This window comes from Tenrec ecaudatus, chromosome 2 (genome assembly GCF_050624435.1).
Source record: "Tenrec ecaudatus isolate mTenEca1 chromosome 2, mTenEca1.hap1, whole genome shotgun sequence".
Taxonomy (NCBI): Eukaryota; Metazoa; Chordata; class Mammalia; order Afrosoricida; family Tenrecidae; genus Tenrec; species Tenrec ecaudatus.
Genome location: NC_134531.1, coordinates 76,345,883 through 76,363,617, shown reverse-complemented (window position 1 = coordinate 76,363,617; position 17,735 = coordinate 76,345,883). Strand labels below are relative to the sequence as shown.

Genomic DNA, 17,735 nt, shown 5'->3' with positions numbered 1-17,735 from the left:
ATGGGTAGAAGAGCCAGATTAAGAAATTTCACTTTCGACAAGCCAGTCAGGGTGCAGTGTAGCAATAATGAAATATACAACTTTCCTCTAGTTCCTAAATGCTTACTCCTCACCCCCCACCCCACCCCACTATCATGATCCCAATTCTACCTTACAAATCTGGGCTAGACCAGAGGATGTATGCTGGTGCAGATAGGAACTGGAAACACAGGGAATCCAGGACGGGTAATTTAGGACCAGTGGTGAGAGTGGTGATACTGGGAAGGTGGAAGGAGGGTGGGTTGGAAAGGGTGAGCTGATTATAGGGATCTACATGTAACCTCCTCTATGGGGGAAGGACAACAGAAAAGTGGGTGAAGGGAGATGTAAGACAGGGCAAGATATGACAAAATAATAATTTATAAATTATCAAGGGTTCATAAGGGAGGGGAGAGCAGGGAGGGAAGGGGACAAATGAAGAGCTGATGCCAGGGGCTTACATGGAGAGCAAATGTTTTGAGAATGATGAGGGTAATGAATGTACAAATGTGCTTTATACAATTGATGTATGTGTGGGTTGTGATAAAAGTTACATGGCCCCCAATAACATAAAAAAATTCACTTTATCATAGTGTGTAAATTAAGGATAATCTAGGTATACTCACTTTGGAGGACAGGTAGTTCAGTGGTAGAAGTCTCACTGTAAGATTCCAGTACACCTCAAGCACTGCCCCTCTGCCAATGAAGGTTTGTTGCTCTGTTGTTGAACAGGTGGCAGCAGAGCTTCCAGACTAAAATGGACTAGAAAGAGAAAGGCCTGGTTTCTATTTCTGAAAATAAGCCAAAGAAAATCTTACAGATCAAAACTGTCCTTGTTCCTTCCACAGTGCACAGGATCAACTTGGTAGTAGTTAGAAACAACAGACAGCGTATTATATTTTCATATTTAAAAAATAAACCTCATTTTCAGTATTATATATATTTATCTTGTTTTTGTTCAAGGAAATCTTGAGTTCTTTTAAGTTGCTAAATAATAAGCCATACTTAGCATAAACTGCTCAGTTGGATACTTAAATATTTGTTTTCTCCCCTAACATAGTTTCCTATTTTAACTCTAGATTTTCAGTGCCTTGGTGCTCATAAGACAGACAGCAAGCTGCCCTTTAACAGTCTGCTGTGCTAGGCCTCCCCCAGTTCATATTTTATTAAATGACCCCCAATTCCAATTCCTGATGCCAAATGTTGACAGTCTGATGATGCCAATCATAGTAAGTGCCACCTTGAACTTGATTTTGATGTATTTTTAGGGTGACAAATTAAGTTTCCCTTGAAATACATATAATTTTAAGAGTAGAAAGAAGACAGGAGCTTTTGTGGGAAAAAAATAATTCCATGAACAGAAAAGCTGAAGTGTATAAACTTCAATTTGTATGTGTTACAGAGAGGCCTTTTCTAAATAGCTCTGAAGGAATCCATAGATGGGTCAGATAAAGAAAATTCTCCCCTTTGACCTCCCTCCCTTCATCCATCTCTTCCCCTCCCAGGGTCCGTCTACTGCTTCCTGCATGCTTGCCACCATCTTTTTCTGCTTAAATAATTCTTCTGACCCAACAGTTTTCAGTCCTTTGAAAAATTTCTAAACTGTTACATTTTCCGTTATCATGACTTGCTTTGCTTCAGAACATGTTTCCCTGTCAAAGTTCGTTTTTTAAACTGTTGACTAAAATGTCTATACAATATAGTTTGTAATCATACTTTCACTTTCAGATGATGCCATGTAATTTAACTTAATTTTTTTTTTTAAGGAATCAGCAGGAGGGGATCTTCAGTCTCCTTTGACACCAGAAAGTATCAATGGGACGGATGATGAAAGAACACCTGATGTGACTCAGAACTCAGAGCCAAGGGCTGAACCAACTCAGAATGCATTGCCATTTTCACATAGGTACAGATTCAATTCCACCATCATGATTAAGTAAAATGTGTAACTATGGAAACGTACTTGTTTTCAGATAAATCTTGCAAGTTACCTTAAGAGAAAATTCCAGATCAAACTTTTTTCCTATTACCCTTGGGAAAGATCGAAAAAAAAGTTCACTGATTTATAGTGCACTTGTATAGTTGCCTGGATGAACTGGAATGCACGTTTTTTGTGTGATAAAAAGGCACACTGAAGATGATTTTCAGTATAAACCTTTTTTTAGTCAAACAAGTATTTTTGTAAATCATTTCTGCCTTTTTTTTTAACATAGAACTTCATCTGTTGTCCATTTTCATGTGTGTTTGAAAAGCTATATTATTTTTGTTTTTAATAGACTTTCCACTCTCAAATTCAGCTTTTGCCATACAGTAGACATGATCTCACTCAAAGTTTCACAGAATAAATCAGATTATTGAGTAATTTGTAGCATGAGCCTATCAATGTCACTATTGGATTTGTTTTGGCGCATCATTTAACAAGAGGTAAATCTTCTTATATTTTTGAAATTTGAAACAATTAAATATTTTAAAAGATAAACTTGACCCTAAATATGTCCCAAACAAAAATCTATTAGTTATTAATATTTTAAGTATCAAAGGGTTATAAAGGTGGTATTGCAAATACTTATTAATCATCTGTCTTAAACCTCTTGCTTTTTTTTTTCCCTCGATACTTTTGATTAGGTATTCTCGTTAAAATTAAGAAAGCTGTCTTTTTTTGTTGTGCATCTCTGTGTGGGGACCAGTTAAAAACAATCAAATGAGTGAGCATAATAAGAATTATGATGATAGCCTCCTTTTCATAAGAAAATTCATTTTGATCGAATCTGTTTGCTCTGTGAGGCAGAGGATTAAATATGTCAGATGACATGAAAGCATGGGAGATGTGGGAGACCTTTTGGCCAGGTTGAGGTGGAGGATGAGTACATCCTATAGCTTTGTTTTCGTTTAAAGAGTGAATAGGAGAAATTGATTTGACTGAGGTGATTCTATTTAGCTGTTAAAAATGCTAATTCTTTTCCATGAGACAGACGTATTTTGAAGTTCAAGATTTCTTGCTGTAACTATTAACAGTAGAAGCATATTCTTTGTATATGCTTATAAAGATGACAGAACACTTGAAAATTTTTCATTCCTTGGCTCCGAAGACAATCTGTTCATACGGATTTGTTCAAGATGAGGTCTTTTTAATATGCAATTACATTTAAAGAGCAATCTTATTGCTATGCTATTTTTTAAAAGATTTTATTTGTGATTTAATGGAAGCTTTTCTTCCTCTATTAACAAATCCATTTAATAGAGTTAACTGAACTGAACTTAATTCTATACTTGATTTATTTGGCTAATATTTAAGCGTGCCGTTTGTGTTGATAACTAGCATTTAGAAATAACTTGTATTTAAAATTTGTAAAAGCTTTTTCTAGTTATTTCCTGTACCTTAAATTTCCAAATGTTTTTCATTATGGATTGGGGGATATAGGAAACAGTGATAGTCAACTCAGTTAAGAGTTTGCTATGGTAAAAGCTATGCAGAAAGCTTATGCTCTCCTTCAAATTTAATTTGCATACTTAAATCTTATGAATTGGCTAAAATATACCGAGGAAGGCAGGTTCTGAAATTTTAGTAATATATGTAGTTATAGTTATCTTAAAAGCTTTATTTAAGCTCATAGATGAGAAGACTTTGGATTAACTTTTGGCATTTCAGTTCATAAATTTTCTGAGCGTGTGTGAGATGACACGATGATGGATGCCCATGAATTTCTTACCCACCTTCTTCAGTTATGAAAGCACAGGCAGTCTCGTTCCATTTCCAGCCCACCCCGGTCTGTTCCTCATTGTATTGAAGCAGGTCCCAGGCACAAATGTCATTCATAATTGTATTACAGTTGAGATTTTAAAAATTTATACACTAAGGTAATAAGTATTATATAGTCTACCTGATTCAGTGATGTTATAGAATTTTTCATTGTTTTGAGTCACTCACTACTTCTTTTGAATTTTAATTTTACTGTTGACCTAATTAAAACAATTTTTTTAATGTATGAGCTGCTCAAGTGCTATAGTACTGTTTATGTCCATGTTAAACTATGCAAACACACCCTCACTGAATATTTTTCAGGAAGTAAATGCCTTGTTAGTATACTTAACTAATTAATTGATTTTAAAGGTTTAAGACTTTGTTATGTAGTAAGACTACATGATGATTTTTTTAAAACTAACATCTTTGGGGAAGTGCTATGAAATTTTATCTAAGTTACCATTTCTTTATAAAAAATACTTTTTAACCAAAATGATAATATTCTTTTAGGACTGAGCAAAATGTATGCTCTTCGGCTGTTGAAGTCTCTTTAGGGTCGTCTTTTGAGTCCATAGTCTTAGATTAGCTGTTTGTTAAATAGAGCAACTGTATACTGATAGATTAGCATGTTCAAGTAGGGAAGGCTTAGTTTCATTCCACGGTGGAATGATTTGCTTCTTCATATGGACTATATGGGTTTTTGAATTTGCTATTTCATACAAATAATTAGTACTAGGATTTATTTTTTATTTTTTCAGATTTAAAGGTTCATAAAGTTCTTTGAAAGAAGTTAATTTTGCAGTATTCCAATGCTGTATTGTAATATAATGCTGAAATATGGTATGAAATCTTAAACTTTTCCTTTTTACTCACTGTAATTTTAAGATCCTCAATAATTTGCAGTAATATATTGGTAAACAAGGTGTTTGCATATTTCTGAGAGTTCAGAACAGACATCTTAATATTAATAGTTTGTGATGCTATTTTTATACTGATAAATTTTTAATAATAGTTTAATGACCTTAATGGGAAACAGATTCGTTTAAGCACTGATTATATTTAGATTTTCTACTGTTTAGACGATGTATTCTCATGGTGCTGCTAGGAGTTGTGCATTTTGGGGGTACTGCATGTATCTTCTATTCTATTAAGGAGATTTTTTTTGCCACTTCTTGTGTTTATAACAGATACTTATTAAAGGATGTATGCAGAAACTTTACTCTCTAGTATACTGGTTTTGCTTTAAATCAGGATAATTACAATCTACCAGACTCTACAAAATCTGGTGGTTCACTTCATTTATCTTTAATAGGTTTATTTTTAAAATCAGAAAACTAAAACTACAAAAATAAAATGCCAAAGCCTATATTTCATTGGAAATATTGCATACCATATAAGCAAGGTATTTGTTAAAAGTTACTTCAAAGAAGATATAAACAGGGAAAAATTCAATAGTTATTAAGGAGTCAGGGGTACTATACTCTTCATAGCAATTTCCTTTTTCTATGGGTAGGAAGCAAACTCAACAGGATAATCATTATGAATTAAATAAAATAGGAATCATTTCTACAGATAGTTTCTATTCTGATGAGCTGTTTAAAGCTTATATTTTATTTCACTTAATTTGACTAATATCACTGATATAATTGCAGATGAAAAACTTAAATTTTAGGATTCCTCTTATTTCTATAGTTCTGGTTGACATAAATATAATTATTCTTCCACCACAGAGCTTCAAGAATAGATTAGGCCTTTAAAAATTAATTTTGAGCCAAGGCAATTTGTGAGAGAGCTTAACAATTTAGAGAAGTCAGAATTTCCTTTACCATAATTGTGAATGAATAAACATTGTCTAGAAGTGAAATTATAATTTGGTATAGTTGTGCATTCTCTGGGAACTAAGAAGCAATTTATATATTTTAAAATAAAGTTTAATGAATTTAGTGACCTAGAATTGTTCCCATCTATTAACTTTCTAATTAGGTGTGAAAAACATACTATCTTGAATTGTTTTTAAAAAACTAATCTTTATTAAGGAGTCTTCTAAAAGACATTGAAGAAATTGTTAAAACTTGTTAAGGCATTATTTAATATTTTATTCACAAAAAGAAAAATCCCATTCTTCATGATACAATAAATATATTACTAATATGCTTCCAAAAGGGAGAAGCCCACCCTCTCTCTCTTATATTTCAAGAAACGCCTTTCTATTATTAGGTTAAGCAACTTTCATTTATCCAGTCCTAGTAATTTTCAGCTATTAAGAGTCCGTATTCAAATCCACCAACTGCTCCCTGGGGTAATTTGTGACAGTCTACTTCCATAAAGATGTACCTTGGAAGCCTTGGAAATCCTATGGAGTAGTTCTTTTCTGTCTTACCTGAACTCCAAACTCACCTTACTGACATCAAGCCAAAGCCAGTTCATCGCAGCCCTGTAGGACAAGGTAGGACTGCCCCGTGAGTTTCTGAGACCTGTAACTCTTCGCAGGAGTACAAAGCCCTGATTTTCTCCCACAGAACAGCTGGTGCTTTGGAACTGCTGACCTTGCAGATCACAGCCCAATAACCACTTTGCCACTGAACTCTGTCTTGTGGTGCTGCTATGTGTCAGAATCAACTCGATGGCAATGGGGTATATTTTCAAGATGACTAGCTGGAGTCAGTGGTGTGGTCATTTACCATAGAACAGATTGACCCTAGATCTCCAAGTAATGAGATTCTTAAAATCCCATGTTACCCTCTGTTTCTTAGCAGCCTGTCGTGTGGTTGGTAAAGGGGTAGAAAGGTATGTGATATGGACAGTTCTGCTTTCAGAACTTAGGGGAAAATACTCTTGCTTTGTCTTTCCCTCTTTCCCTTCACCAGATTGTTATGCTATGTGCCAAGATGACGGTGTAAGCATAGGCAGAAGTCAAGCAAGCTACACAAAAAGTGTGACATTCGTGGTAGGAAACTTTGTAGTGTCCTGTGTACAAAACCGGCTTAAAGGCATTTCAGAAAGTAAAACAGGCCAAACAGAGAGATAGGGTCTAGATGGTTACCCATCTGGTTGGTAGTCTAGATCTTCAGGTGAAGAGTAAAAAATCCTTGCGACCGGCTTAGGATTTATACCAAGGTGTAGTTTATGTATAGGTAAACCATGGTCAGTAGATAAATTCTCCCCAGTTTCATTACCAATAACTTCTGTAGCAATTACACCAAATTATCTCTCATGCTTCACAGATAACCAAGCAACTCTGCTATTGCTCATCTGCAAATCTCTACTCATTTCCTTCTTTCTCTTTGGAATGGCTGCACACACTACTTCCTGCTCCTATTCCTGCCTCCAGCTCGACCACCAACTGGTCACTTCCTGTTGTGATTAAGTCCCAGTGAGTAGGTTCTGACTCATAGCACTTACTAACTCAGGTTCTGCCTCTTTGTGCAACAGAACAAAACACCGGCCGGTCCTGTACCACCCTCAATCCCTATGTGCTTCTATGGTAAGCATTCTCTCATGCCCACAGACTGGGTTTGCATCCTCTTGTGTTCAGTTTGTATGACTTCCAAACCAAAATACCATTACCATTAACTTCTAAGTCTTCCTGGAGGACAGGGACCATGTTTTAGTCATTCCTGTTTCTCGTACCTAGCACATGAAAATTCAGTAAACATGTGTATAAAAGAATTTCCCATACAGAATCTAGTACATGATCTCATGTTTCAACTAGCTGAAGTTTCACCTAGACTCTAAAAGCTCCTAAGATCCTGAAGCTAAATTATAAAATAAGTTAAATTCTTTGAAAATTCATTTTTATGACTCAAGTGTGGCTGACTTCGTCTATTTACCCCAATATTCTGTAGTTTATGATAAGAAATCTTTAAGAAAATGTTAATAAACAAATGTTCTTAAATTCCTGAATTATATAAAAGATGCTAAACTTCTAAGTAATCTGAAAGATATAAAATTATATACTTTCATAAAAGTATAACAAAATCTTGAGACCAGATTTTCTCCTTATTTAAAAAACAGAACTAACTGGCTCAATTATTTACTTTCTGTAAAGTTAGACAATATTTATATTATTTTTTAAATCACCTGTAATCAAAATAGGAGGAGCCCAAAGAGCATGTTGGGTAAGTGTTAGCTTTCTAACCACAAGATCAGTAGTTCAAACCCACCAGTTGCTCCAAGGGAGAGAGATGAGACTATCTGCTTCTGTAAAGATTTACTACCTCGGAAATCCTATAAAGATGTTGCTGAACATCAGAATTGACTTGATGGTGGGGTATTTTTATAAGCAAAATGCATTTTCAGAAATATATCTCTTATAAAGGTCAACATGAATACTTCCTTTACTCAGAGAAGTGAATTAGGTTTTTAAAATAGAAATTTTTATCACTTATCTTTAGCAGAAATAAAAATTGGGGCCAACTCTTGCTCCATTGGACTTAAATTTCACATGGAAATAAGCTGAAAAGTCACTCAGATATACTGAAAGTAGGCGTGCTCTAGGCCTACCTCCCAGGTTCGATCTATAAAGTGTCCATACAATTAAACAATTTAAATAAATGTACATTTTACTTCAGTTGGCTGTTTTCCAAGTTTAGTTTGGCCATATACCCTGTGTTGATTTTTTTATGACTTTGCCTTAGATTAAAGTTTAAATGTTTGTATTAGAACTTTCGAGATAGAAGGAGTTTTAGCTACTGGTGCCTTTATAAGCGGCTTCGTTTTACAAATGTGGAAGAAAGTCCAGAGAAGTGAAACATTCTGCATCCCTATTTGCTGAGGACTAGATTTGCTCAACATGTCCAAAGTATTTAAAACTTTGGACATACTGTCTGGAGAGACCAGTCCCCAGAGAAGGAAATAATGCTAGGTAAAGTGGAGGGGTAGCAAAGGGAGGAAGGCCCTCAATGAGTTGGATGGACACTGTAACTGCAGCAGTGATGGACGCCAGCATGGGAGCAACTGTGAGGATGGCGCAGGACCGTGAACTGTTTCCTTCTGTTGTGCACAGGGCACTCTGGGTCGTAGCCGACTTGATGGTACCTTACAACAAGTTTGCCCAGACAGGTCTTTGAGTCATTGATCTTTAGGACTTTAAGGAGTTCTGTATCATCATCATTGTTCAACACATGTTTACTCTCACTGCTAAACTCCTACCAGATTCTCAGGATCTACACTGAACCACACTGACTTGTATTTCTCAAATGTTCTATAGGATTTCTAGACTTTGAAAATATATAATAGGTAAAGAATAAATTTGCTTAGTGAACAAATATGTGTAATTTACTGTTCCTGATATGACAGAAGGGGTAGATAAGTTGGTAGTATTTGGTCATTAGCATACCATGTATTGGGCACATCCAACAAATATACCAACATAATTAGATTTTCACTTTAATTTTAACAGGATACTTTTAGCTATTAATATTGTCATTGATAATTTAGCAACAGCTTGGAGTTACAACATACAATTCACTTATTTAAAAGTATACAGTTCAATGTTTTAGCTATATTCAAAATTGTACAACATTACAATCAGCAATTTTAGAATGTTTTCCTCACTTTAAAAAGTCCTGACTCATAGTCATCCCATAGGACAAAAGTTAGTGATTTTCAATCCCTAATGCCTCTGCAATACGAGGGCTTTTGTAGTTGATACTTGGTCAAATTTGGCATGTTGCTAAATTACCTCTTAAAATATAAAAGTTTATTTTAAAAGAAAAGGAAATTTGATTGAGAAAAAAATAATTCTTTTTTATATAAACAGTTTTATTCAGGATATAATCCATATATCATATAGCTTAATAATTTAATCATATCAAAAAGTTGTATAATCACCACTACAGTCAATTTTAGAACATTTTCCTTCTTTCCTATACTTCTTGTTATTAGCTCTCCACTCACCACCACCCCCAACTTCCCCAACCATACCGCAAGAAACCGTTAATCCAGTTACTGTCTCCATAGATTCACCCATCCTGGATTTTGTATACCGGAAAACATACAAAAACAAAGAATAAAATATATAATAAATAAAATAACAATAAAATAAAAACCCAGTTGCAAAGAAAGCAGAAAATGTTAAAAACCATCAGTCTTAAAATAGTTCAAAAGAGAGATCAATGATAAGATACTAGATTTTGCCCTGACTATATCTGCAGTAATCCATTTTCCAATGCACTCTCTATGATAGCAAGCCTATTCACAATCCTACTCTAAATTCTGAGAGAATTCACCAGAGGCTTAATCTACATGTATTTTCCTCAATTTTTTAAAAAACGGATACAACTTTTAATGGATCACAAAAGGGATCAAATCAGATTTTCCACTTTAAGCGACTGTATCTGCTGTAATCATCTCTGTAATACTCACATCTCTCAACTATGCTTAGAGGAAGCTCACCAGAAGCTCAGTCTATGTGAAGGTCCTGCAAACGGATGCTGGGCTTCCACTGTCATCTATCACCTGCAAACCAGATGTTCATAATTTGAGTTCTGATGCGTTTCCCTCCTTTGAATTTGGATTATGTTATTTTTGATCCTTGGATCATACCGGCTGGTGTGCTTCTTCCGACACCTCTCTCAGATGGTGACTTGTTTGAAGATAAATGTAAGACCTCAGATGCTATTCCTTATGGTAGGTAGACATCATCTAGCTTCTTCACCACGTTTTGCTGTAGCACCCATGCCTTCGGTGATATCTTCATGATGGCAAGTTTCAAGCAGGGCTGTCATAATAATTAATCTTAAATTGTGACTAGGATTAAATGCAAGTTCCAGATGTATATCATGTGTCTATGGTTTATATATATCTATGGTTTACGTTAGAGAAATCATTGTCATTTTATGTTAGAGAGCAGAGAAGAATTCTTTTTTTTTTTTTAAACATTTTATTAGGGGCTCATACAACTCTTATCACAATCCATACATATACATACATCAATTGTATAAAGCACATCTGTACATTCTTTGCCCTAATCATTTTCTTTTTTTTTTTTAATTTTAACAATTTATTGGGGCTCATACAATTCTTTTCACAGTTCATGCATATACATACATCAATTGTATAAAGCACATCTGTACAGTCTTTGTCCTAATCATTTTTTTCTCTTTTCTTCTTTTACATTTTATTAGGGACTCATACAACTCTTACCACAATCCATACATATACATACATCAATTGTATAAAGCACATCCATACATTCCCTGCCCCAATCATTCTCAAGGCATTTGCTCTCCACTTAAGCCCCTTGCATCAGGTCCTCTTTTTTTCCCCCCCCTCCCTCCCCACTCCCCCCTCCCTCATGTGCCCTTGGTAATTTATACATCGTTGTTTTGTCATATCTTGCCCTATCCGGAGTCTCCCTTCCCCCCTTCTCTGCTGTCCCTCTCCCAGGGAAGAGGTCACATGTGGATCCTTGTAATCAGTTCCCCCCAGAGAAGAATTCTTAACTATAAAACTCAGTTCTTAAAATCACATCCTTGGGCCTTGGTTTACCTATTTAAAGACATGAAACCTCTCAACCTTTTAGCTTTTTATCTCTTCAAAGTATGTGAGAGCAGCTTATGTAGGGTGGAGAATGAGGTATATTTACTCCTTATGTCTATGATAGATATAATTTTTAAGAGGCCCAGTATAGATCTTTAGTCTTCATTATTTTTCAGTTGAAAGAAAATAACAATGCCCTTTTCTTCTAAAGGGAAGAATATAGTATTCCTTTGTAAATGATACGGTTAAATTGTAGTGTTATTTCAATTAATATTAAGCATGTTATTAAATTTAAATGAACGCACTAAATTATCCCTCATAACTGATTTCCAGTGTGATTATTACTCTTACCACTAAGTGTTTTTCTTTAATACATTATGGGACTATGGGTAGATGGCCATATCTGACCTCCTCTGGCTTTCCTATTGCCAAGAGGCAGAGGTCAGATATGATTCAGCCCTCCATTCCTGTTGTACCCTCTTCTGACACCAATCGGTCCTCCCATGACATTCTGCTCCTCTCTTAGGCTCCATTATCTGTTACAACTGCCACACAGAGCTCACAGACAAACAAGGTTGTGTCATCTGCCTTGTATCATCATATGCCTTCTTCCAATCCTGATGCCACATTCTTCTTCGAATAGCTCAGCTTTTCAGATTATTTGCTCAGCAAACAGATTGAATAAGTATGGTGAAGGGATACAACTCTGACAAACATTTTTCCTGATTTTAAACCAAATAATATTACATTCTTTGTTGAAACAGTTGCCCCTTGGTCTATGTATAGCTTACATAGGAGAACATTTAAGTAATTTCCATTCTTCACTGTTACCCATAGTTTGTTATGATCCATGCAGTTGAATGTCTTTGCATAATTGATAAAGAACAAGTAAACATCTTTCTAATACTCTCTGCTTTTAGCCAAGATCCATCTGATCTCAACAATTATATCCCTCATTCCACATCTTTTTCTAAATCCAACGTGAATTTCTGACAGCTACCTGAAATGTATTACTGCTGTATTGTTGCTTTTGAATTATCCTTTTATGTCACGTTAGTGATACTGTTTGACAGCTTCTGCATTCTGTTGTGCCAGCTTTCTTTGTTGGTTGGCCAAATAGTTGTCTTCCAAATATCACTATAAACTAGTGTTGCTAGTGCTCATCTGGAGCTTGAAACATTTCAACTGGTATTGCTATCAATTCCTTGAGCTTTGCTTTTGACTCATGCCTTCAGTGCAGTTGACACTTCTTCCTTCAATACGATCAGTTCTTGATCATATATTATTACCTTTTGAAATAGTTGAATGTTGATCATTCCCTTTTGGTACAATGACTCTGAATTCTTTCCATCTTCTTTTATGGCTTCTTACGTCATTCAGTATATTGCCAGTCGACTCCTTCAGTGTTACAACTCAAAGCTTCAATTTCTTTTTCATTTCTTTCAGCTCGAGATATGCTGGGCATGTTCTTCCCTGTTGGTTTTCTAACATCAGATATGTACACATTTCATTGAAATCCCCTACTTTGCCCTCTCAAGTTGCCTTTGAAATGTTCTCTACAATCCTCTCACTTCACCTGAAATTCACTTTTACTACTCTTTAAGATCAAGAGCAAGTTTCAAAATCTCTTCAGATTCATATCAGTCTTTTCTGATTTTCTTGCCTTTTTTGTTATCTTTTGCTTTTTTCTTATATGATGGGCTTAATGTCACCCCTCAACTTGCCAGGACCTCTGTCATTAATGTTCATTGCATTAATCCTATTATTGAGATGTTCTCAAAATTCAGGTGTGATATACTCGATTGTATTTTGACTCTAATGGACTTGCTTTAATCTTCTTCAGTTTCCACCTTAACTTCATATGAGGAATTAATTGTCTGTTCCACAGTTGGCTCTTATTTTGAAAGATGATGCTGAGCTTCTCCATGGTCTCTTTTCACAGATGTAGTCAGTTGGATTCCTGTGTATCCTTTGGTGAGATCCGCATGAGTAATCAACATTTATGTTCTTGAAAAGGCATTTGCAATGAAGAAGTTATTGGTCTTGAAATATTATTTCCTTTAAAAAAATTTTTTAAAATACTTTTATTGGGGGCTCTTAAATCTCATCACAATGCATACATCCATCCAGTGTGTCAAGCACATGTGCGTATATGCTGCCATCATCATTTCAAAGTATTCTCTTCCCACTTGAGCCCCGGATGTCAGCTACCCATTTCTTTCCCCTTCCTCCCCCGCCCACTTTCCCTCACGAACCTTTGATAAGTTATAGATTATTGTTTCCATATCTTACATTGTCCTCCATTGCCCCTCAACCACTTTTCTGTTGTTCATTCCCCTGGAAGGGGATTCTAGATTGATCCTTGTGATCAGTTTCTCCTTTCTCCCCCCACCATCCACTAATCTTACTGGTATCTCTACTCTCCTTGTTGGCCCTGAGGGGTTTATCTATCCTGCAGGCTCTTATCTGCAGCAGTGTGCATGCTCTGGTCTAATCCAATTTGTAAGATAGAATTGAAGTCGTGATAGTAGGGTGAAGGAAGCACCAAAATACAAGAGGAAAGTTGCGTGTTTCAATGGTTCTACACTGCACCCTGACTGGCTCATCTTTTCCCTGTGACGCCTCTGTGAGGGGATGTCCAATTTCTACACGTGGGTATTGGGTTAAGACCTTCCGGACACAATTGCTGAAGACAAAATGGGAGCATAAGCAAATGCATTGAAGAAAGCTGATGGCACCCAGCTATCAAAAGATACAGAATCTGGAGTCTTGAAAAATTCTATCATAAAAATGTCCAGCTTCATCATCTCAAACCCATAATTTCTAACTTTTGATTCTTTTTTCCCCCCACTTTTCCATTTAAATCATCACTAATTACCAATGCATCTTGATTACATGGTTTGATCAATTTCCAACTGAACAATTAAGTGAAGTCCTTCAACTTCTTCATCACTGACTTTAGTGGTTGATGTGTAAATTTGAGTAGTGATTGTATTAACTAGTCTTTAGGCATACAGAGATTGTCCTTTATCAGACAGCATTGTATAAAAATAGATTTTGAATTGTTCTTTTTGTTGATGAATGTGATGCCATTCTTTTTTAATTTGTCATTTCAAGAATAGTAAATCATGTGATAATCTGATTCTAGATGGCCAATAACAGTCCATTTCAGCTCACTAATGCTTAGAACACCAGTCTTTATTCTTTCCATTTTCTTTCTGAGGACTTCTAACTTTCCGAGAGTCATACTTGTAAATTCCATGTGCCAAGTATTAGTGGACATTTGCAGCTCTTTCTTCTCATTTTGAGTTGTGCTCCATCAGCAGATGAAACTTCCCAAAGCGTTGCTCTATCCATGTTATTAAGGTCAACTCTGCTTTGCGGAGCCAGTTCTTCCCCAGCTGTATTTGGGTTGCCCTCCAACTTGAGGGCCTTATCTTTCTGCACTATATCAGACAATATCCTGCTACTGTTCACAACATTTTCTGTAGCTAATCCCTCAGAAGTAGGTAGTCTAGTCTGGAAGCTTTTCTGAAACCTGTGAACCATGGGTGACCATGCTAATATTTAAAATACTGGTGGCATAGCTTTGCAGCATCATGGCAACGTGCAAGCCACCACAGTATGACAGACTGACACAGGATGCATATTTTTACATCTGGGTTTTTATTACTATTATTTTAAGAGAAATAGTTATCTTGAGCAGAAAGTAATAAATAAGACATATCGGCTGCTTAAATAGACTCCTTTTCCATTTCCCCTACTTTCTACTTTATGAAATATTTTGGCTTGGACAATCTTTGTTTTTTTATGGGAAAGCTGGATTCCGATTCCTACTGGATAGTTTTTGGATAGTTGGAAAAGACAATTCTCCCAGTTGAATTGTTTTGTCCCTACTGTGGAACCAACCAATTTTCTCGATGGATGACTTCTCATGTGACCACTTTTAGTTTTGGAACTTAGCAGAATCACCTGGATGAAGAGGAACTGCAATTTGTCTCGTTGCAAATTGTCCCTGTCTGGGAGACAGTAATTAACATGGAGGAAACCTGAGAAATGTTAAAGACTCGATCATCACAGTTTAACTTTGAAGAACCAACGGGGGTGTAGTGTCTGCAAGAAGATGTTTAGCCCTTGAATTTCTGCACATGCCTACTAGCATTTAAGCTTTTCCAACATAATGAAAGAAAAAAAATGGCTTGATATCTAGCGTTTTCTTGTTTTGGCAAAATGCCATCATACTTGCTTCACTTAATCGTCAGAAGACTTAAAAGCCTTTGATCGGGAAAATTTTGTTGTTGTTGGGGTTTTTTTTGGAGATTCAAAATAGCTCTTGATTCCTGATTTTTTAAAATACTGAAAAATAAGCAGCATAATTTTCCTGGACTTACAAGAAGGACTACTTCATAGATGCCATTTCTTTTAAGACTTTGAATAAACATAGCTGTTTTCCTATTTGTAATATGTTACTCTTATCTTGGTCGGTTTCTTTTGTTATCATAAGAAAACACTTCACTCCCTACCTCACAGGGATGTTGTGAGGCAGATTTTAAATGTTCCTAAGAAAAGTTTAAAATTAATACCTATTGCCTCTTTGTTGATAGTTTCTATAATCAAAAGATTTTGTTTATTTAAAATTTACAATTGTTTTCCTAGAGTTATGAATACATTATTAGGTAGCACTTTAAAATGCAAGTTAAGGTAATGGACTTGTTTATCAATGAGCATCCTTGTATAAAGAATAATCTGACTTTATGAAATGTTTCATTGGTTGTTGTTTTTGCTCCCCCAACGAAAAGCTTTTTTACGATTAAAGAAAAGCTAAAGTAAAAGTGTGTGGTTTTCCCTTTATTTAGTTGGGACTTAATTATTCATACCCTTTTAAGAGATAAAAGGGATGCAGTTCTTCAAATTTTAAAAGACTTGAAAATTAAAGGTACAGTGCAGCAAAAAGAATATAAAGATGAAAATATTGAAAGAAGATTCAAGCATGAAGATGCCCAGAATTTATATTTTGATGAGAATTGAATAAAAATGCACTATTATTAGATAGAGGTGAAATCTCAGTAATATTTTCATTAAAAATAAGATTACTGTAGAAATAGCAACAAACTTTTGCTTCCTATCCCAGTAAAAAATTCAGAAAAATTGCATATACTAAATAAAGGGTCTGTTACAAGTATGAGTTAAAACTCAGGTACAGAAAAATTGGTGATTGTCAGAATTTGGATTCCTTTATGAAATCACTTTCATAACATACTTTGGAAGTAATTGTAGAGCATTTTTCTTTCACATAAATCAATCAAACCAAATTTTGCAAATCCAAGCCTCGATATAGCACACGAATTAGATAATAATGCTCATCGTCAGGTTTTAAACCTACTGTCAAATTTCTTCTTTTTACCTTTTTCTTCCTACTGTGTTACAAGGGAAAAGATAAAGCAATTCAAAGTGAATTTAGGGATTCTGGCTCAAGATATTAAAAAACAAAGAAGTACAGAGACCTCTTCAAAATTAAAGTTTGTTTAAGTATTTATAGCTTATTCTATATACAATAAAAAACCTTAAGTATGGACAGAGTATGAGGTTAAGTGTGTAAGAATAAAAGCGCTTTTGAAATCAAAATACTGTATTTTGGTTACTCTCCACTTTTAAAAAGAATTAATACCTTTAGATGAACCTTTTCTCCACTTCACCTCGAAATCATACTACATCCTACACCAAAATTCACACATACACACATATACTCATGTTGTCGAACTGGTCAGCTTATTAAACTTGTAGGTATTGGAAGGACAGAAGGAGCCTTTCTTTGGCTAAGTCATCCTGACACTGTAATTGTGGTTTCTTTTAATTTTATGATTTGCCCTCACCACAACAATTTATGTATCAACTGATGATCTATTATTGATATGTGATTAAAAATTAGTTTGTAGCATAGTGCTGTTTATTTAGCTTAATATGAACACTGAAGCTAAATAATATTTGAGAAATTCCGATCTCACAAGAATGAAACCAGTGAACTGGTTTAAGCATAATGATTAAATTAGCAATAAGATTGTGTGTGTAAGCATTAATAAAAATGTCAGTAGGTGCCATTGAATCAGTTATGATTCTTACCCTATGTACAATAGAACAAAACACTGCCCTGTGCCATTCCCATGATTGCTGCCATTCTTGAGCCTATTGCTATAGCCATTCTGTCCATCCGTCTCATTAAGGGTCTTCCTCTTTTTCTCTGACCTTCCACTTTACTAAGGGACTGGTCACTCCTGATACCCAAATTCAAACTCACTGCCTTCAAGTCAGTGCCGATTCATAGTGACTCCCCCATGGGTTTCGGAGACTTAGCTGTTTACAGAAGTAGAAAGCCCATCTTTGCCCATGGAGCAACTGGAGATTTCAAACTACTGACCTTGTGGATTGCAGCCCAATGCCTAACCCCTACACCACGAGGGCTATACATGCCCCCAAATATGTGAAACAAATCCTT

The 17,735-nt window shown here is 35.4% G+C and overlaps 1 protein-coding gene across 1 annotated transcript in view; it reads left to right on the top strand.

The window, feature by feature from the left end:
* Positions 1 to 17,735, top strand: part of HOMER1 (homer scaffold protein 1) — a 140,668-nt gene that overhangs the window by 71,893 nt on the left and 51,040 nt on the right. The window contains exon 5 of the mRNA XM_075541211.1: positions 1,785 to 1,924. Within this exon, the coding sequence (XP_075397326.1) occupies positions 1,785 to 1,924 (140 nt within the window). The remainder of the gene's footprint in view (positions 1 to 1,784; positions 1,925 to 17,735) is intronic.